General features: G+C 30.8%; 1 protein-coding gene across 2 annotated transcripts in view; it reads right to left on the reverse strand.

Moving 5' to 3' along the window:
- Positions 1 to 9,904: 9,904 nt before the first annotated feature.
- The window catches only part of LOC111628280 (zinc finger protein 79-like), a 367,779-nt gene continuing 355,906 nt past the window's right edge, over positions 9,905 to 21,777 (reverse strand). The window contains exons 8-9 of one of the 2 annotated variants that reach the window (XM_023372029.1): positions 10,269 to 10,527; positions 9,905 to 10,170 (exon numbers count right to left, since the gene is read on the reverse strand). In XM_023372029.1, the coding sequence (XP_023227797.1) occupies positions 10,280 to 10,527 (248 nt within the window). In that variant the 3' untranslated portion in view covers positions 9,905 to 10,170; positions 10,269 to 10,279. Of the gene's footprint in view, positions 10,171 to 10,268; positions 10,528 to 12,902; positions 13,043 to 13,310; positions 13,653 to 21,777 lie in introns of those variants that run through there. The other variant, XM_023372028.1, reaches the window with a different exon arrangement.

Below are 21,777 nucleotides of genomic sequence, written 5' to 3' on the forward strand. Positions count from 1 at the left end.
ATATATCATTTTTCCATATTACTTTTAAAAATCATTATTAAAAACGCCCTGAAAATGTAATTAGAAGCAAAAAGAACAGCATAAATAAGTAATGAACACTGAAAAATGATACGCTAATTATGAAATGATTCAATGAAAAAACTAAAGTATTAATGTACAAATTTGCTTTGAAACTAATATATATAAACATATATACATACAATACATGACATTATTATTGCTATGGTTTATTCCTAATGAGGGAATATAAAATATACTTACTACTACATCTACATAAACATATCTAAAACTATGATATACCATTTGAACTAGGCGTGAGTAAAATAAGATCATTAACAAACCAAATATTTTTTGAAATTTTCTCATATTTCATCATAAAAAAACAGATAATTTATAGTCGAAATTAAATTAATTGATATATATATATATATTTATAAAATTAATGTTAAACTACACTAAATAATTCATTTTTTCGTGAAAACGTTGAATTATATGACAAATTTCATTATCGGTTGCGGGCCATGAGAAATTTTATATAACTTAAATATTACTTCGGGAAGCGAATTAATATTTAAGTCAAAAATAATAACCTTACATAAAATTAAATAAATATCAGTAATTATAGATCTATATAATAAAATCTTGTTTTTACATTGCATTATTATTACAAAGCACGAAATTTATTCATTTTGCTTTTGGCTGTTTAATTATATATAGGATAAAGAAATAAAATATCCTATTTTCTTTCCTTTTTTTTATAGAATCTGATTACTCAGAATACAAAATCACAAATACGGTTGCACTTTTTCCAAGAATTCACTACTGGTTTATAAAAACATTTGATCTCTCCCATATTCAATATCAGCATTTCCGAAATGCGGATGTACCCAACAGTACAAAAAAGAAACATTAAAAACATAAAATATGTAAAAAAATATTAAGTTAAAATCCACATTATAGCTTTTTTTTTAGCTTTAGTTTTATTTTGTCGGCTGTATTCAAAAAAGGAGGAGTTTAATGGGGATTTATGGCACGAATATTGAAATTCCAAAATTGGAATTTCAATAGAATTTGTTGTACTGAATATTAAAATAACTTTATAATTAAAAATTCTATCCTATTTTAGGTGGTTTTTCACGTTTAATTGTTTCGTGCACCAATTGCCTATGCTTTAGAACGTTTCGTTTCCAGATCGATTCGTAGAAACACAGGTCACAACGATAGCGAGGAGCATTGGGTTGATGCAGTTTGGAATGCCTTCTGTATGTACTTCTATCGTAGAATTCCTTCTGACAAACGGGGCAAGTACTCTTTGACGGTTTCGAACCTATAAACAATATAAAAACAACATTAAATATATAATAATTGTTTTAATTTTCGTCTTTTTTATAAATACAATGGACCAATAACTTATAACACTTATATTTAGGAAGCTTTATTCTTGTTTATAAACCATTTTGATTGGATATAACAGTATTCGAAGGTTTTCGTCACTAATTTTCTAAGGTTATGCATTGTTATAATTTATACAGGAAGAAAAATACCTACTTTTTCATTGTAAAAATTTTTATTTCTGTATAAATGACCACTTTATCATTAAAAATATAATTTTAATTTTCGAAATTAACACCCAGATTAGAGTGGAATTAATACGGAGTCACTTGACTTTCCCTATTCACGATCAGGGTTCAAAGTGTATATATAGGTGATGTCCTTAAATATAGCAACGTTATTCGGCGTCGTAGTTATATATAGGTGATGTCCTTAAATATAGCAACGTTATTCGTCTCAAATCACTACATTGTTAATATAATTTGTTAAGGATTATTTGTAAAGGAAACAGGTTTAAAAATAATTCTTAATTATCATTGAAAGCACGGTAATCGCTCGGCGATTAGAGTCTTTCAATGACGTTTGAAAGTAATCGTTAATACACGGATGATTCAGTTATTTATTACCTGTCAAGTGGAACAGTCATGTCCAAATACCTTATCAGATTTCATCGGTTATCTAGAAAAGCACATTTAGCAAATATGTTTACAAATCATAAAAATATAATATATTTCGTAAACGGTTTTCCAACTGTGTAATTGTTTCCATAAAAAAGTACAGACAAACTCTCTCAATTTTGCTAGAAAACAGGTTGTAACGTAAATATTTTGTCTTCTTTTCATTGATATAAATAAGAAAGGTCTTTACTACTTATTTTCTTGTTTAAATTTATGAATAATAATACTTAAAAATTGTTCCTTTCTCTAAATCACTTTAAAATTAACATTCAAAAGCTATGTTTCAACATTAATATTGAAGATTTAAATTATAATCATTGTCTTTTTAGTGTATCAAATAGAGAGAACTTCGTTATAAATTCAACGACATTAAATGTATAGTTAACTATCGGATTAATACATTTAGGCCTATATAGAACATACTAAATTTTTTCTGTAGAATACATGGCCTTTAAGTATAACTTTTAATTACACAGGTATGCTCCACTTAACGACGAAGGTCCCATAATATTATAATGGAGCTAATTCGTAGCCACCTGTATCTTTTCTATGTTTAGATACATAAATACATATTGTGTTACATACAGCCTATTTGAATGGTAGACATAATACCATAAACCTATAAGTTTGTCTGCGATGTTGGCTTAAAGACGTATTTCTCGAAACGCATTCTGTCATAAAGCGGCGCATACCTGTATTTTATAAAGAGAAATATAACTTTTAAATATTAAAAACGTTGTTTAAAAAGTGATTTATCCGAAAGCTTTGATATTACTTGCAAATGCTCCTGAGTAATGTCGATTACACACAACTGTTTTAACCGAACCTACATTCAATTTATAAAAAATGATTCCATTTATTCTACTCTATTAAATAAAACAATTTATTGTACTGTTAATGTTGCATAAACTTACATTAACTTATTTCGGTCATAAATAAAAAATGTAACAGTAAAATTATGTAATTGAATTCAACTTAAAATAAATATACCGTTCAAGCTACGTCTTTAAAAAGAAAAATTAATTTTTCGAATTACATTTCTGATATCTTTATTCAGTTTTATTTAATTAGAATTATTTTAAAATATGTTAGATACATAAGAATAAAGTAAAGCATTAATTCTTCTTAATGTAATATAATAAGTTAATTTTATTAGGCCAAGCCTAATGCTTTTTTTTATACTTTTTAAGTTTAGATAAAGTTAAAATTTAAAGAATAATATAAATATTATATATAAACACAATAATATTTATTAAAATATATATTATAAGCTCTGTATTGCACTAAGCGAAGAATTATTGAGCCAGAGTACACTTTTCCAAACCCTCCACACCCAAAGTGTGCTCTATTAAAATGCTATAACACTTAAAAACAGATCTTTCTCGTTAATTTTATATAATTTAAACAATTGTGTACAACAAAGAACAATTTCTTTTTCTAGAAATAGAAACGAGTTGTTTATCTCTTATTTTTTTAAATCGTGTATTCTTCTTTTATGCTGTACAACGGAATCTTTCCAGATGGAATTATATCCACAAATGTCGCACATGTATTTCGGAGCGTTGGGCTGATGGATCCTGGCGTGTCTTCGAAGAGTAGGCACGTCGTAGAATGTTCGTAAACAAATAGGGCACGTCCTGGACTTCGAACCTACGAGAGAGATATAAACGTCTCGCTAATTCCATTTATTCAATTAATATAGGATTATATTGATAATTAATCTGATAAAACATAAGTATGAATTTTATAGGACATTTTTAAATTGACAATATACTATGGGTCAATAAGTTTTTTTTGGGTTTCTATATGCAATAAGGAATCAGTGATACAGAGTTCGGAATGATGTCGCTTCATATATTTTTTAAGGAATTAAGTTTAACTCCATTAAAAAATTAATTTTAAGCAGTCAAAATTTTGCTTTTAAATTTTATAAATAAATTTATTTAAAAAAAATAACAGTATCAAGCATTAAATTATGCATGGATATGTTAAAAATTCGATGAAATTTCCGCTTAATATTCCGGATAATGTACAATTCCAATAGGGCCCACCATCTAAAGCAAAAAATAAAGAATCGTAAGAAAATAATATAAAAAAAAGTTTTTTTAGCTTAATTAAATGCCTTTAATTATCTTTTTTACGGATAATTTAAGGGTTTTCTTTACAAAACGGAGTTTAAAATTTTTAACATTGGAATGAGTTTTTAGTTTCGGAATCGCAATTAAAATGTCAGGTGTTATTGAAATCTATAATATAATGGGACTCACCACTTCAGAATTTTCTTTACAAGTGGTGAATAACTCTGCAAAGAATAAGAAAGTCCTAAATTCGTATTCCGTAATTACAATGTCGATACATCGGAATGGAAGGGATGTCGTAAGCGTTGATGACGAACCATATTATCTTTGCGATTGCACGTGTAGCCACATATAAAGCACGAAAATCTCGGAGGATTGGGCTGATGGGTCTTCGAATGCCTCCAGAAAGTAGTAGCGCAGTTGAAACTTTTGAAACATATCGGACACGTCCTAGACATGGAAGGCCTACACACTTGAAAGAAAAGATACATCATCGTTAGAGACCAATTCGATATCGTTAACCCGTAAAATATTGTAAAAGCTAAAATAATTTACTAATTATAATTAAATATATTTGCATAGGAAACTCACACAAGTCTTCTATCGTGTCGTAACTCGACTTCGCCGAATCCAAAATTTTTATTCTCAGAAGAACTTATGCAAATTCAACACGACCTAGAGACTTATTAATAACTACAACTAAAATCATATAAAATAAAATAAAAATTAATTAAACTACACGTTTGTTACAAAATGTTTTCGATTAAAATACAGTACTAATGTTTTAATTAGCGAAGCTCATTTAATTGTACACTCTTACCATTCCCTCCTCTACCCAAAGTGTACATAAGATTGTAGATAAATCAATTTTATTCGTTTAAATAAATCATATTCAAAGCCTAAGAATAATTTTAATGAACTTTTTTTTTCTTATTCTGTATACAAAAAACCTGATAAAAATCTAACACATTTTCAAGAAGTGTCGACGATTGTCTTTGGTTCTAATTCAGTTATTTTAAACTGACGATTTGCCTGCAATTATTTAGAATGAAAGAGAGAATACCGAAACTATTTTACATTTATATAAGGATAAATATATTTTACACGGTAATTACTACGATATATTTTTCTTAATATTTACAATCGGATCGTCGTCATTCGATTTTTAATTGTAGTATTAGCTGCAGCTGTCATTAAAATGTCTGTTTATTTTTCCCAACTTAACAAATTAATGAATTTTCTTAGAAATATATATTCCAGAATATCAACGCAGGAACTTTTTAACGAGTTTAATAATAAATCTCGGTCACCGTCGAAAATTTCAAATACTGCATTTATATATATATATATATATTTATTTATTTATATTGTTTTTTGGTTTCTAGAAAACAACAAATTATCAACAGACAACACGGATCATCATCATCATTATCATCATCACGTCTTACGAAATTTTTTGTTGTGAGTCTTAAAATGGGCTTTATAGTTATCCCGTCTGTTATAACTACGGCCGCATATATCACAAGTATATTTCTGATGTTCGTTTTGATGTTTAAGAAGGTGCCGATTCAAGTTTTGACGATAACAAGTTGTCTGGCCACATACAAAACAGCTGTAGAGTTTTATACGTTTCTTTTTTGTTTTTTCTTGCTTTGGTTCTAATCGATCGGTGGCTGTAAAAATGGAAAATCGCCATTTTAAAATGTTTAAAATATTTTAAACGCTATAAAATTTTTAAATATTTTACTTAAAAAAATATTATTTCGTACAATCGAATTGAGTTATATCAATGCAATCAATGTATTAAATTAACGTTAAAAAATTAAAATTAATCGATGGAAGAGGAATTATTTTCCTGAAATTCAATTATATATTAAAAATAATAATAATAAAAGATTTCCAGAGAAATATATTTCTGAAAATATCTTTTAAATTTTTTGACAACAGACATCGGATTACGTACATCGTCAATTCAATACGTCTTCATATGAGTCCTGAAATGAGCCACGTAGTTATCTTTCCTGTTGTAACTTCGTCCGCATAGATCACAGATATAAAACTGTCGAGATGACTCGTGTTTCACTTGCAAATGACGCTTCAAATTACCTCGATAATGCATTCTCTGGCCACATATTGGACAGCTGTACACTTTGTCTTTCAATTCTTCTTTACCCGTATGCCGTAATCTGCCTGTTAAGAAACAAATATTTCGTAATTGCTCACGATTTTTGTTTACGATACTAGTAAAAACGTAGCCTACCTGCATACAAAAAGCATGCTTTTTCGCGACATAACATTTTTTTTTTTTCATTCGGACTATTTTCTCCCAAAATATCTACACTTACCTGTCAGACTGTAGATATGATTCGATCAGAACTGATATGGAACTCTAATGCCGAATCTAAACTTCATCATTACGATTTTGATCGTACTCAATAGTTATGTAAATATATTAATATACATATACACAGTAACAATTTGTATAAAGTATAATCAATTATTTACGTGTAAAACAGTCACACAAAGTAAGTCGTATTGATCACAAACACTTAAGAATACGTTAAATTCGATAAAAATCTAGGAAAATGTTGTCAAAGATAAATTATCACTTTTAGAAATTCTTAAGAAAACGCCATAAAAACTTTAAAAAATGGTACTTAATAGTTTAAGAAAGACATACGAAGGTATAAATATGCAAGTTACAAGTTAGTATGCAAAAATATTTGCATAGGTTATGCAAAAGTATAGTTCTTACATCATGCCGTTAATTCAAATAAGACTATTAGTAATTTGTGCATAGCTATAAATCCAAATTAATAATAGTCTTATAATAGACAATATTTTTTCAAAAACATTTATAGCTTTATGCTTGAAGTCATTTTCATCATTTGAATAGTTAAAAACAAATATTAAGAAGATTAATTTTATGGAACCATTAACGTTTTACTGCAAAAACTAATTATTGTTATATGAGCTATATTGTGTTTCCAATGTACTCTAATTATTATTAATATTTAAATTACTAATTGATTATTGTTGGAAACGCGAATTTACTATAATTCAAAAGTTTTCCAATAAAAATAAACATACGAAATTCTATCAATAGTTCAAAACAGTGCGAGTTAATACGTTCAAATCTACATTTCGTGTACTAATTTCAAATAGCGGATCTTTAGTTATTATACACACATTTAAAAAAAAAACTGTTCTTAACATTTTTATTTTTCACTTTTATTGATTAGAAGTGAATTTGTATCGCAATTCAAAATAATTTATTGTAATTCATAATTATTATGTATGGAATTTGATCTAATTCGCTTTTAAAAAAATAAACAGATAACGAACTTATAAAAATAATAAAATGAGAGAATAATTGAGTATCATTGTTCAAATGAAGCAAAAATTCTCGAACAGATGGCGCCACATGGAAAGGAATTGAGTTTTGTATTTTTATCGATCACCTTCACTCGTTTGTTCATTTGGTTACGAAATGCGAGCGAAAGAAACGTTGTCTTCTACACAAAACTTTATCAAATTAAATATAAAAAATGAACATGACATTTCTTTCTCTTTCTTTTTTATTTACTGAAACCATATAAACCTGTACGAGTTGCAATAATTTATTAAATATATGTGTATGTAGTATATATTCAACATTTTTGCAAAAAAATAATATATTTATTCTTTAAAGTTAATTATATTTAATTCTTTTTTTAATATATAACAATAATTAAACTAAGAATAGAATCCCCATAAAACTTACTTCTTACAATGTTATGGACGAACATTTTTTTCTTTTATTAATGAAAAACAATTTATGTTGAGTTTCTTTAAAATACATAAAATAATTTTCCCATTGCCAAAACCGGCGCGTCATTTCTTAAAGATCACCTGCCACGTCACTGAAAAGTAGCTTAAACACGCGTATAACTTTCCCTTTTAATATATACACATATTTATATTCCTTTACACGATTCATAGAACGTGATTTTAATAATTACCTATTAAAATTTGTAACAAATATAGTAATTTCTCTTTTGATAATCTTTCGGTTGCAGGTTGTTCTGTAAGAAAAATCGCACCGGTTCTTCCATTTGTTACAAACGAATTAGAAAGAAGGAAAAAAAAAATCAAAACATATCACTGCTGTTTCCATTTTTGAGATCTGGAACGTCCAAATTTCATCTTGACCCCGTGAATACCCACCATGTGAGCTCTGAGATTATCGAACCAAGTAAAATGACGTGAACACATGTGACACTGATACTTTCTAAAGTTCGGGTTATGAATGGACTGGTGACGTTTCAAAGAGAAGGCGGTGGTGAACTCCTTGTAACAGATTCCGCACCAATACAGCTTCCCTCCACTTTCGGCATTTCGATATCTTTCTCCTAGGAATGTGGAAGATTTATTGAACTCAATTATTGTACACTGTAGTATAAGGTGCTTATCGACTAAAGAGCAACACGTTACGTACTACGTAAAGCATTCACTATGACATAAAACTAATAAAAAATTTTCCGAAACAAATATACAACTTATATATACAACATAATTAATTGACATAATTTAATTTACAGATTAGATTTTAACAAAGAAGGAAAATGAAAAATATATAAGCCTATATCAATATAGATCAATTCCTGAGCCGATAACAATGTTTTAACTTCTATATAATCAGTTTTTTATATTCATGTGAGTATTGCTATGACGAAGAAGCGTATGTTTCCTTTTGAATATTTTCTCACAGATGTTGCATTTGTATCTCTTGGCACTTTTGTGCTCGTAGTATCGATGAACTCTGAGGGAAGGAGCCGAACGAAAGCTTTTTCCGCAGTCATCGCACAGGAAGGCTTTCTTGACGTACGAGACGTAAGGTACGACGAAAGGTCGGCCTGCTGGATGGCAGAATTAGTTTTATTTATATTATAATTACAATAAATATTTTAATTTATTAACATTATCATAAATTACAAATTTTTAAACGTTTCATTGTATAAATGCTGATTAATTTAAAAATAAAAATTGTGCCTGTTATCGATATTTTCGTTAGTAGAGGATTATAAGAAACAAACGGAGATACAATATTTTCCTTTCATCTTTCAAACTTCTGGAAAACTTTATTAAAATACAAATTAAATTTTTAAGTATATAAAATTATATTTTAAGGCTAGATAATTATAGTTAAACTATTGACTTAATTTATGTATAAAAAGTTATTTTATATCAGTTTCGTCGCATTATAAAAGAAATCTGTTGGTAAGTTAATACATTAGAACTCAATTTCCTTCGAGTTTTATCCGTTGAGAATTAGAAATTCAAATTTAGATATATTAGTAAAGAGCATTTACCAGGTTCCTATAAGTAATAAATTACAATCTCATCCGTCATACCTACTCCTAAGTAAGAGAGTTTAATGTTTTAGTCAGTCTAAATTGCAGGTAATAATGCGCTATCATAAATTTCAATAATTAATGTGAAAGAGTTATTAATCGAGACAGAAACGCAATATTTTTAGACAGAAAACTAAGCGTGGAAAATTTATATTTAAATGATAATTATACCATTAAAATAATAATCATATTTTTAATAAAGTAAATGATCTTATAAGGTAATGTCTCCTGCTATATGTCTCATTTTGATAAATGTAGAATATAAATTACCGTTTTACGACCTAATTTATTTAATTCTAAGGTAGTAAAATATATTATTATTTTCTGTTTTTTTTTTGTTTTAATAATAAACTTATAGTATCTAAAGCAAATTTATAAAATAATGACCAAAGAATATTTTCAGGAAAACAGAACAACGTCTTTAATTTCTCTTAATAAAATCATTTACAAACCATGATCAGTTTTCTTATATATTTCCAGTGAAAACTGTTTCCATTTTGGCCTCATGAACATAAAAAACGTGGTTCTTGAAATCAAAATTTCTCTTAAATACTCTCGGACAGTACGGGCATTGCAACCTCTTGACGTTTGTATGCTGGTAATGCTTGTGACTTCGTAGGCAAGAAGCACTGACATAATTCTTCAGACATATTGTACAACGGAACGGTTTGGCTTTAGATCGCTCCAGTCCTGAATAAAAACGAAAAGAAAAGGAAAAGAAATCCTTTTATTTCATTCGTCCATTGAATATTTTTTAATTTTTTTTCTTTAATAACTACCGAACTCACCGCGAAAATTTTTAACTTAACGTTTCGGAATCAGGCGGAAGTTGGTCTTTTCTTAATCCGTGAATATGGTAATGACAGCTGCGATTATGCTTACGTTTGAAGACCTTCCCGCAAACCATACATGGGTACTTCTTTCGACACTTGTGTTCGTAATAACGGTGTACTCTTAAAGATGGCATGGAGATGAATGTTTTGCCGCAATCGTCGCAGTAGTAGGGTTTAGGTGGCAATCCAATCATACACGGCTGACTTGAAACACCTGGTATGGGGGTAGGAATACCCTTTATTAGTATCACGTCCGAAATCAATTATAGACGCGATTGCATGATAAATAATATATTAATTTACGGACCTTTTTCTTATCATTATTCGAGATGAATCCATCGGAGTTGCCTTTTTATTATTTTTTTAAATTTAAAAATTCTCAGTTTTTTGAAGGATGTCGATTTAATAACTAGACGGATATCTCGATGGAAACTTTAGTTCCATCGAAACGAGAGAATGACTTACTTATAGTTAAAGAACGCATTAATTCGTTAACACTACTTAAATTTATATAAGAAACGTCACGCACGCCGAACGACTAGTGTTTGTTGCACTCTATCCCACCATCCTTCCCGCTAGAGTACAACGCGATTAAATACATTTTTAAATATACATATATTGATTTGTAATTTTATGTAATATGTTTGCGTAAAATCGGAACGTCATAAAGGAACGAAGCAAAATAGTGATTATCATTCTTTATTGATGTTTAAGCAAGCACTACGAATTGATACAAAGACATGATGATCGTGTATATGTATGTATATAATATGTATGGCTTATATATTTATTCCACCACAAACAAAGACATACGCAGAGATATATGATCAGAGAGATTAGATATGAGACACAAAACACACATTACTAAAACACACACGTACATCTACTGTCGACACTACATTACATAAGCTACGGCTACTAAAGAAATAAAAATAACCTTTTGACTACACACAATCAGCTACAATTGGTCGACTATGGCTTCGGTGGAGCCTTATCTAAAACACGATTTCTAATCTAAGGTTATTACCACAAAACACGTCAGGACGTTCTTCTGCTAGAAAAATAAACGTTGCAAATCCTACTACATTTATCACGTGATGATTAAACCCGGGTCGAGGGAGACTTATCCTCCTAAATGCTGATGCTAATTGGAGGGTGCGGGAAGTGGTTGTTCTTCGAAGCGCCGCCGGTCACTTTTGAAGTGCCATTGGACGCTTCAAGCAGGACGCCACTTTCTGCTGGGTGTTTGACACCTAAAAAACATTTAAAGGCGGAAGACACCGCTTGCAAAAAACAGCAGAGTCCAGGCGCCAAATTTTTTGGACTGACAACTGTCTTCCGACGAGATTGAATAGTTGAAATTGATCACTAAAACTGAGTGACAAAAGACCTGAGCGTTTGACATTAAATGCATTTGTATCGTGTACATTTATACGGGGAACGATTTACTGCATAGTTCAGTAGGCTTCTTTTGTTTACCGTTACCCCTTTATGTACACATAAAGTGTGCGTACGTTTATGTACGGTGGGTGGACTGCGGCCGAAAGGGTCCATCGGTGATGAGAAGTGCTGTTGAAGTGTCTAACAACGGATCGATCGAGTCTGCATCATTAATTAAGTTCTTAAATAACAGCGCCAACATCATGCGGTGGTAAAAATTCGAACTAACCGAACGGAAGAAGAAATTCTCCCCTCCTCCAATCGATTCGTTCGCGGATAATTTTTATATATTTAATTATTTTTATTTGTTCATTTTTGTATAAATTTTTACTATTTTTTAAATAAATTTTATAAATTTTATTTTACGCGTTTTATTTGTATTACGATTTTCCCATTTTGTTAAGTGTGACCTTTAATGACCCTTTCAGACTCGTCCCGTGTGCGGTGTTCAGAGGTTAAGGGCTTGTAGCGCTGTCTCCCAGGACCACGGATTCATCATCTTTTGAACTCAGCAATGGCAACAATAACAACAACAACAAGAGAAAGGCTTAAGTTATCGCATTTTGGGCACTTCGTAGGTCTTCCGTCCGCTCGTTGTCTTTCTTCATCGTAAAAGGTGATTTTTAGTTCTTATCCATCGATCACACGGATCGCACAGCAAGAAATCGTGAACCGCTATAAACAGTGCAGAGAATACAAAAAGAAGCACAGACGACACTACAAACAACACAGTGATTAGACTGCATATTGACTGATTGCCTCCCTCTCTCACCCTGCAACTTGCATATCATTGATGTAGAATTCAGAACTGGACTAAGGGTTCTGCTTTACAGGGTTAGAGAGAGGGTAGGGCGATACAGTAAGGGATGGTTATTCCAAATTGGATCTGTCCACAGGTTTCCAAGCTCCTCCCGCTGCTCGGATCATCAGAACCGAGGAATTGGTGGTGGTCGGGGTGGCAGCATTTTCACGAGCCGGCAACTGAACGGCACCGGCAGATGGGTCGATATGAGTGGCAGAAGGCATCGTGGAGCACTGCCGCGGGCTCCTACTGGATGGAATCTGATGAATCTTCCGTTTGTGGGCATAGACGTTATTCCGCCAGAGAAAAGACTTGTTGCATATATCGCAGCGGTACTTCTTCCTGTGCGACGTGTGCATCATTAAATGGCCGTCGAAGTTACTCTTGTTGGAGAAGGTCTTGTTGCAGTAATGACAGATCAGGTCTTGCGGTCGGAGCCGGATGCCCAGGACGGGTGGACGGCCCCTCCGTTTGGCCAGGCCGTACCCTGTAGGGAGAAGGAAGGTGGTGAGAGAGACAGGGGACAAAACGCGATTTTATGAATCTTAGGAATAAAATTAGTGGTCACCTCACATATTTTCTAAACACTACTTAAAAATCTATTTACACGACAGTTTATTTGTTACGGAAGTATGCGAATAAAAGGGAATAGATCCGATTTAATCATAATAATTAATACTTAATAATCGAAGAAACGGGGTATATCGGATCGTTTCCCTCGATTCCGTAATAGATAAACTATTTTCCCAGCACACCTGTCTAACTGGTTGGCTCCATCAAGTTGACTGGTTCCTGATCCTCGCTGTCAGAACCACGCAAGTCGTCAAAGGACAGAACTGTCTCCACCAAAGTGTGAGGGCTGACGTCTTCACCGGTGGTGGTTTCCACACTTCCTGTACCACTTAGCATACCAATGGCAGATATAGTCAGACTGCCGTCGCCACTTCCGGTCCCGCTACTTCCACTTCCTCCTCCTCCTCCGCTATGGAAATGATGTTGGTGCATCATAAAATCGTTGGTGCTAGCGAATGTTTTCTTGCAAAGTTTGCAAACGCGAGACCCGGGCTTACGTCCACGTTTGCGTTGCATCGAAGGGTCTGAAATCAAAGAAATTTTTTACTTAATTAATTCATCAACAGTATAAATCTGTTATCATTTATAGAATATTTTACGCGTTTTGCAAATATGCATAAACAAACAAGGAAAGTTTCAATCCTTTAAAATATTTGATAGGACAGCTTCTCGGCAAACTAAAACAAGATCGATTTACAGATATATTAATTAAATTTTACGCAACGCTTCTATGTAAATAATTCAATTTATAAAAATTTTTAAAACATTCTTGTTCCAGAATTGACAATTTTTCAATACACTTAAGATTCAAATGTTCAGATTAATAGCGAATAGGCTCAAACTTATCTAATTTATAAATTAGTATGTACAGTTATTAAAATATGAGTATCAAGATTTTATTATCAACATACAAAATTGATATTAAAGCTGATTAAATGATGTAATAATGTACTAATCATTAATACTGATCAATTATTACAAATGAAGTGCTGGTTCTTTTCAACAATTTTAATTTTATCTATTTTCAATTGTTAATTTAATGAAACAAATAAGTTAGAGTACGACTGTTATCCATTCTAATGTAAAAATCGATGTATTTCATCACTCAATTACACTGATTTATTTTTAAAGTAGCCCTGCTTTTAAGTTTAAAAAGTGTCTTCTTTATCACTTGCCAAAAGTAATGCTTAAACTAAGCAAAAAGAAAAATGATAAAAAATCTTACGCCTAAGCAGGTGTTTACATTTAAACCGGATTTTCACTGTCCGTGTGGGCTGCTCGACCGTCTTTCCTGTCGGTTACCATAGAAACGACCCACCAACTCGCCAGTGAAACTGGACAAGGAGGCGCAAAAGGCGACCTTACCTTAAATCGGTACAACACTAAGATCGTGTAAACACAGTCCAATAATACATAATAAGTGGCGATTTAGAAGGAAGTAACTGTATCTTAGCAGACAGAACTCGTGCTTTTTGTACATGAAAATAAAATGTTATTTTACGCCTTCGTTCATTTGTTGATAATCTGACAAATTAGAATAGACGAAACAATAAAATACGTTCACTAATGACGTATGAGTCAAAAATAAGCAGCGTACAATAACGTAAACATGGACATGCAATATTTGTTGGTTAATTCTGGCCAAATATTTGTCATCAGTAAACAATTAGATGTAACAATACCTTGTCATAATTTACATATTTATTGTAATTTTAGTGAACTGACAAAATCGGTAAAATTGCCGTTCCTTTTTAATTTATATAATTACAATAGAGTCTCGTAAACTCGACTTATTGCGGACTGAGAAGTCGACGAGTTTTACGGACTCCTGTATAAGTAAAGTGGTAGAACGAAATTATAAAATTTGACCCTCATTTTAATACAATATATTCATCCGCTGGAACATATAGCCAATATTAGCGGAATTCCGCTAAATTAATGAATTTGTTTAACGTACAGCGGCATAGCAATGATTCTAGTCTAAATAGAGAAATTTTCGTAAAGAGTATTATATGTGCAAATTCACATACCTATTAACTTTTACACCAAAAGCGAATACATCTATTTGTAGTTATATTTTAATTTTAAAAAAATATATATACATATATTGGCTAGTCAGTTGCTATTTTCGAGTTACATTCGTGGCGTTCTGCAGTGGCAGCTGGGAAAAAGGATTATATTCTTTGTTAATACGTGGAATTCATGCTATAATCAAGTTTTACCGATGAATAACAGTAACTTACCTAGGGTTAAGTTACAGATGTAAAAATTAGATTACGGTATATGTATTTTGTTTTTGAACCACACGACGAGTTTTACGGAATGTCGAGTTATCGAGAGTTGAGTTTCCGGAACTACGTTCAAATTACAGTAAAGTTTATCATAATAATAATTACACAGGAGTGTCTACCTACTTCAAATTTTTAAATTTCCTGATTTTTTCCCGATTTCACTGATCGCTTCCACAATTTTTTTCGATATATACTGCATATTAGAATATTTATCAACAATATGCTAAAACCACTTAAAAAGGAAATAAAAAATGCATTATTTTTTAAATTTTATTATTAGTCTGTTTTCATAGCTTTAAAAAATTTGATTTTTAATTTTTCTCTACTTCTACCGTTGTGCCAGGTTAACTTAATTCTGCTTCTTCTGAAGCTCAGAAATTTAATTCCATTTTGTTAAACGTTAAATTGCTTTTGTCTCTTTTTCTTCAAAGACCAGATTTCGTTTATGAACTGCATTCCGATAGAGAATTAACATTTTCAATTCCACCATATCTATGAATAGCGTAAAATAACTTACTTGTTGTAACACTAGTAATGGTTCTTCGTGTTCATCCTCGAAAAGAATCCCTTTATTTACAGAAAATCCAAACTCAACGTATGAATTCCCTTAGAATAGCACACCGCATATATGATAAACATGTACAGATTTTGCAGTTTACCTATTCACTGAGCAAGTCGAAGTAAAGTTTGTCAAGTTGATCATGGGTTCAGTTGAAAATGTCAATGTAAATTTTCAAATGGATCCATCGAGAGAAACAATTAATTCATTGAACTTCCTTGTAATACGATCTGCCATCATTGCAGTCACATGATAGGCCTAATGTTTTACGAGCTCATCCATAGCCACATTCAGGTTAGTTTTGGTGAATAAATGGATTCAAACCAGATACACTTTTCGCAATCTTAAAATTTACAGGGCTGCCCACCTGAAACTTTTCCACCAAACATGCTAATTTACAACTGATATAATCCGATAAAAAGTTAAGCTGATCCAATTCACTGTATGAAACGGTTTAGAGAAAGCCAGACTGGCAGAAAAATTCCAATGTTGACAGTTTTTGGTAAGGACCTATAAAATGTTTATTTTTAAGTGAAAACGTTATATTACAAAAGCATAATCGCTGTTTAAACAGATCACATAAATTCTATCGTATATGATCGATTTGATACAAAAAATATTAAAACTAGTTATCGAGTTGAAATGGTCTCGTACAGTGTGCAAATCTTCAAATGCTTACAAAAGATTTAAGATTGTAACAGTGTTAATTTTGCTGTAAGACTGGCAAGTAAAAATTTCCCAACTACTTTTCATTTTATCTAAAATCCTTTCCTTGATAATTCTCCCACTTTTCCAGAATTTCCTCGACCCATAAAAATTCTGATATTAATAATTAATACGCTTATTTAACACTATCATAATAACTATTAAATATTTTATTTACCATTTAAAAAGTATTTTTAAGTGAGCACTAATAGAAGGTATTTCGGCGTAAACAAAATATTACTAATCTTAAAACTGTCTATTCAATGATCGTACTGATGTACTGTACTTGAATTTGATAATGTTTCTACATATTTTTTCATGCAAAAGAATTAGCAAATATGTAGCAACAAATTATGCGTAGAGATATATTGATTACATAGCCAACAGTAAGAAATGCAAAACCATGTTTCTTAATGAATTTTAAAAAAGTCCTATTAAGCTGGATATTGGAGTTTTATTTGAATTAAAACTATCCAATAAATTTTTAAGAAATATAAATTACACATACACAGTACTAATTTTTAGCAATTTATAACAAAGACAAATCGATTGGTCTTCATTGGGATAATACATTTGCCGGTTTAAGTAGGACAATGTAATAATAAAATTTTCTCTTTTGCACATAAAACATCAGATATTATTTAAATTAGAATCGCTTAGAAACAACTTACTTTGTTTTAGTTTGGTGTAGTAATTACTGACATTTGATTAAAAAAATATTAATTCAAATGAGGTAGTTAAGTTAATAAACAAAATATATACATATACTGTATAAAATATAATAGAATTTGAACAGATAAATGGAATAAATAGCTATAAGAATTGGTTAAATTTAATAAAAATATTTTCATTATTTTGATCAATTTTATCCATTAATTAAAAAAAATAAACAAAGTCCAGTAACATTTTAGATAAAAAAAAATATATAGGCCTATATATATATATATACCTATATCAATGTAAACAATATTGTTCATAAACATTAGTTATTTTTAATAATAATATTCTTAATTCTAATCATTTTAAAACAAATATGCAACAAAGTTCTCCCGTTTTTAATTAATCTAAAATGTTTTTGGTTATATTTATAAAAGTTTCTCGGGAATCGACTCATTAATACGCCAAACACCATTCATACATAACTGACGCTTCTTCTCAGGCTGCTGAAACGATTGCTATACTCTTAATAATATTAGTGGAGTTTTAGTAGTCTGTCACAGAACAAATCAGATGGCTTCACTGCTTTGACAATCCCTCTGAAGATTGTGTGTAAATAATAGCCTTGAAGGCTGCAATGACACTCTGGTCTATTGGCTGTAAAAAGGACATAGTGTTGATAACAAATAAACCATATTAACATGCAAGGTAAAATATCAGTATATTAATCTTCAAAGTTTGTTGAATGCTAGGAGCATTATCAAGGACTAAACTTTATTTGGCATGTTATTTACAGCACAAAATTTTTCCATCTCTAAAGAAAAGTATAAAGCAGGGGTCGCAAACGGCGGCCCCTTTATGATTTCTTTTCTAAAAATCAATGTTTCTAACAGTTCGCAAGGAATAAAACAGAAAAAATTCAAACTTTTAACTGTTTACGTAAGTCGTAAAGGTCTGGTAACAAAACGGCCTTTGTTTGAGCCTTTTTTTAAAAATTACAATGTTTTTGTTTACGGAATAATATTGTATACGGCTCGGGTCTATATACGTCTATTTAACTAGCCCTTTGCTGCGTTTGAGTTTGAGACCTCTAATATAATAAGTACCATTCACTAAAATTGTCTGAGTTAACCATGCTTTTTTTTTTATCTAAACGCCAAACAATAGGCAAACAAGTCTTATCAACACCTTTCATAACACTGTGTGTGCTTGGTACAGTTACTTTATCTTCAATATGCCTGACTCATTGTGCCCAACAGCAACGAAAGTCGGTCTTTGAAACCAGAAGTGAATTTCTCATCACACTCTATAAATGTCCTACTAGACAACTTTTTCAGTACAAAGCAGTCTCATTTAAAACCAAACATTACAAACCAAGTAAAGAATGTATCCATCTTCACTTATTCAATTCATTTTCTGAAATTCAACAGTATATTCAGTTGCTGCGGTTCTACGAACACTCACTGCTTCGCCGGAAATTTTAACATCGTGAAATTTGTATGACTTTTGAAACAAAAAAAAACTAACCACTACTTGCCACAAATGATTACTTTCTATCAGCTTCTTTATTTATTTTATTACTGCTTGAGTTATAGGAACCTTTTTGTTCATATCATCACTAATAATGTTTCCAGTTTTTTTTCTATTATTTCACTCCTTATGAGTTATATAAAGTTCTTGACATATTTATATTACGAACACTTGACATTATCTGAATTGGTTCCTATTGTTGAAACTGTAGATGATGCCAACTTTAAGGCTTTACAAACAGCAAAATGACGCTCATCAAATTCGATGCCTCGAATCGTTTCCATTTTTCCTCAATCGCAGATAATTGTCTGTATTTTTCTTTTCTTTTTTGACTGAAGTTGAATCAGAATCATTTAAATGTCATTTTAAATTTATTCTCTACATACAAATATATTAGCAAAACTTTCACTTTTCTAGCAATCCCTACAACAAAGTTTACGATGAACTAAAAATTGCTCTGTACAGCGTAATGACTCACAAAGTCGTTAAATACACAATAAAAGCGCTGTTGCCAGGTCATCAAAATAGTTACTAGTTTTTCAATAAAATGTAGCTAAATTTACTAACAATTACAATATTACACTTATGCTTTTGTTTTTGTGTTTTGTCTTCTTTTTATCACGTTTTTGATTTTTTTGCTATTTATTTTCAAATGTTCGTTAATGTTTGTCTTCGTAAAAACAGGAAACGTAAGACGAAGCATTACTGTATTTTTAAACTTTCTGTGGTCTCTGTTTGTTTTCTGTCGAAAAAAAATTATAGATTTCTTGTTCAATATGTTTTTAAACAATTTCTATTTTTTTCCAAAATTCTTCTATGTGTTCTAACTCATTTGAAAATATTTTAGTTATTAGCTGTCATTTTCAAATCTTTAGACTTTGTTGTCTTTTTCGTAAACAAAAAATGAATGTAAAATAATAACTGCTGTTTGAGATTATTTAACTCGACGAAAACAAATTTCACTAATTTCAATCGTATAATGTATCAAAGGAAAATAGTATTCCAGAATTACTATCCAATACTTAAATAAGGAGAAGATTCTTTGATGATGTATTACATCTAAGGTTTGTAGACGTCTTTGCAGAATCAAGAAAATTCCTGTTGCTTATTAATACAAGAATTATTACTATTATTAAAATTATGAATAATTTGAATGTAAATAATTGTACAAAATGCAATCATGATAACAAAATCTGGCTTTGTACAAATCGAAAATAATGGAAGACACTTGATCATATAATATGAATTGATCGGATGATATAATTGAAATAATATAAAACGAATATTGTGTTGAAAACATTTAATATAAAACTTAAAATATTACTATTAAAATTTGGATCACAATGGCATAACAAATGGCAAAATTTTATATAGACTATAGTGTAGAGTTGAAAGATGTTAATTATATGATAGTTATTATTGTAACGATAGAGCTGAAGTTCCTACGATTTTATAAACACAAATTTTGTAAAAAAGATAAATATTCTAAAGTCAATAAATAAGAATATATTTCTATTGAAAACATAAACAAAAAACATTTTTGGCTCAAGTAGTTTAACATGATAGTAACGGCAATAACTATAGTGAAAGTACAAGTAGTAACAGATGTTTTCACTATACACACATTAACAGAAATATTACGCACCAAGGAGGAGTCATTAAAATCGAAAAAACTTATTAACGCGAACGTAATGACGATGGTAATAAGTGACTATAATATCATAGTAGCAAGAGGCGATGTCCAGTGAAATAGTGATACATTTTAAAGAAAAATTTAGTAGCTTGTAGATCTCATCTTGTGGCAATATGGTTAGACATGGAGGCATGCCTGATCATATAGCACCATATGCTATCCTGTTACAGATTTTCTAACGGATGAACTGTACCAACTGCTAATCCAGATCTATAATGCCAGAAGTATATATGCTACAAACACGCCATTGCAACTGTTCGTGCTTTTCTGAAGATCAGATGATCATATCTGCTGGAGATCTGCCTGAGACGTTTAGGACTGCTCGTCATGTGTGTTGGCTGAGGTATTCACCGATCCAATATCTCACAGTCAGATCATAACGGCCCAGATGATCGAGAATTTGGCGAACGGCCATCCTAATTCCATCAGCCCAATGATGTGACATTTCTCAAACTCTGTCAGCTGTGCGTAATTAATGCCTTTTTTACTGTGTTATTTAAGTCTGGCATTCGAAGACCTCCGAACAACAGCTACACCTAAAATTCTGAATACAGTGAGCCTGTTTTCATATGATACTGGAATAGCTAGTTTAAATTACTCTGGTGGCATCACCTGACATACAATCTGATCACAAATATAATTATTTACAAACTGTCTGAGATATAGCTACAGCGAACAACTCTAGCTGGGCGCATAACATTTTTGTCAATGAGCATATAAATGCTGATATAATCAGATGAAATACTCTTAAGTTACGTATTTGCAGTGGTGCACTCAGAGGTAAGGCAAAGGGACCCTGACACCCTCCAAAGCAAAAGAAAAAAGAACAGTAGAAAATTTTCGAAAAATCTTTTTCTAATTAAAATTATTTATTTTTTTTGTGTTTATACTGTGTCATGTCTTCTATTTCTACACTACTTATGGACTAGCGGTCATATAAAATGGGAATTTTATTGAATTTCGCATTAAAAATGACTTTTTCTGTTAAAATGAGTTCTCCCATGATTAAACCCTGATGTACGCCACTGCACATTTGCAATAATAATAATCTTTACTGATCGTAAAAAATAAAGAATAAATAAAAAACAATTAAGTAACTCATTAACCATTAGGCTGAGAGGCTTAAACCTAGGTCACAAAATAAAAAAAATAATAATTAATAATACTAGTGATTTAATTGATATGGTATTACTATATGGTTATATTACGTAACT

The sequence above is a fragment of the Centruroides sculpturatus genome, unplaced genomic scaffold, assembly GCF_000671375.1.
Source record: "Centruroides sculpturatus isolate CEXI.00-Female unplaced genomic scaffold, Cexi_2.0 scaffold544, whole genome shotgun sequence".
In the NCBI taxonomy this organism is placed as follows: Eukaryota; Metazoa; Arthropoda; class Arachnida; order Scorpiones; family Buthidae; genus Centruroides; species Centruroides sculpturatus.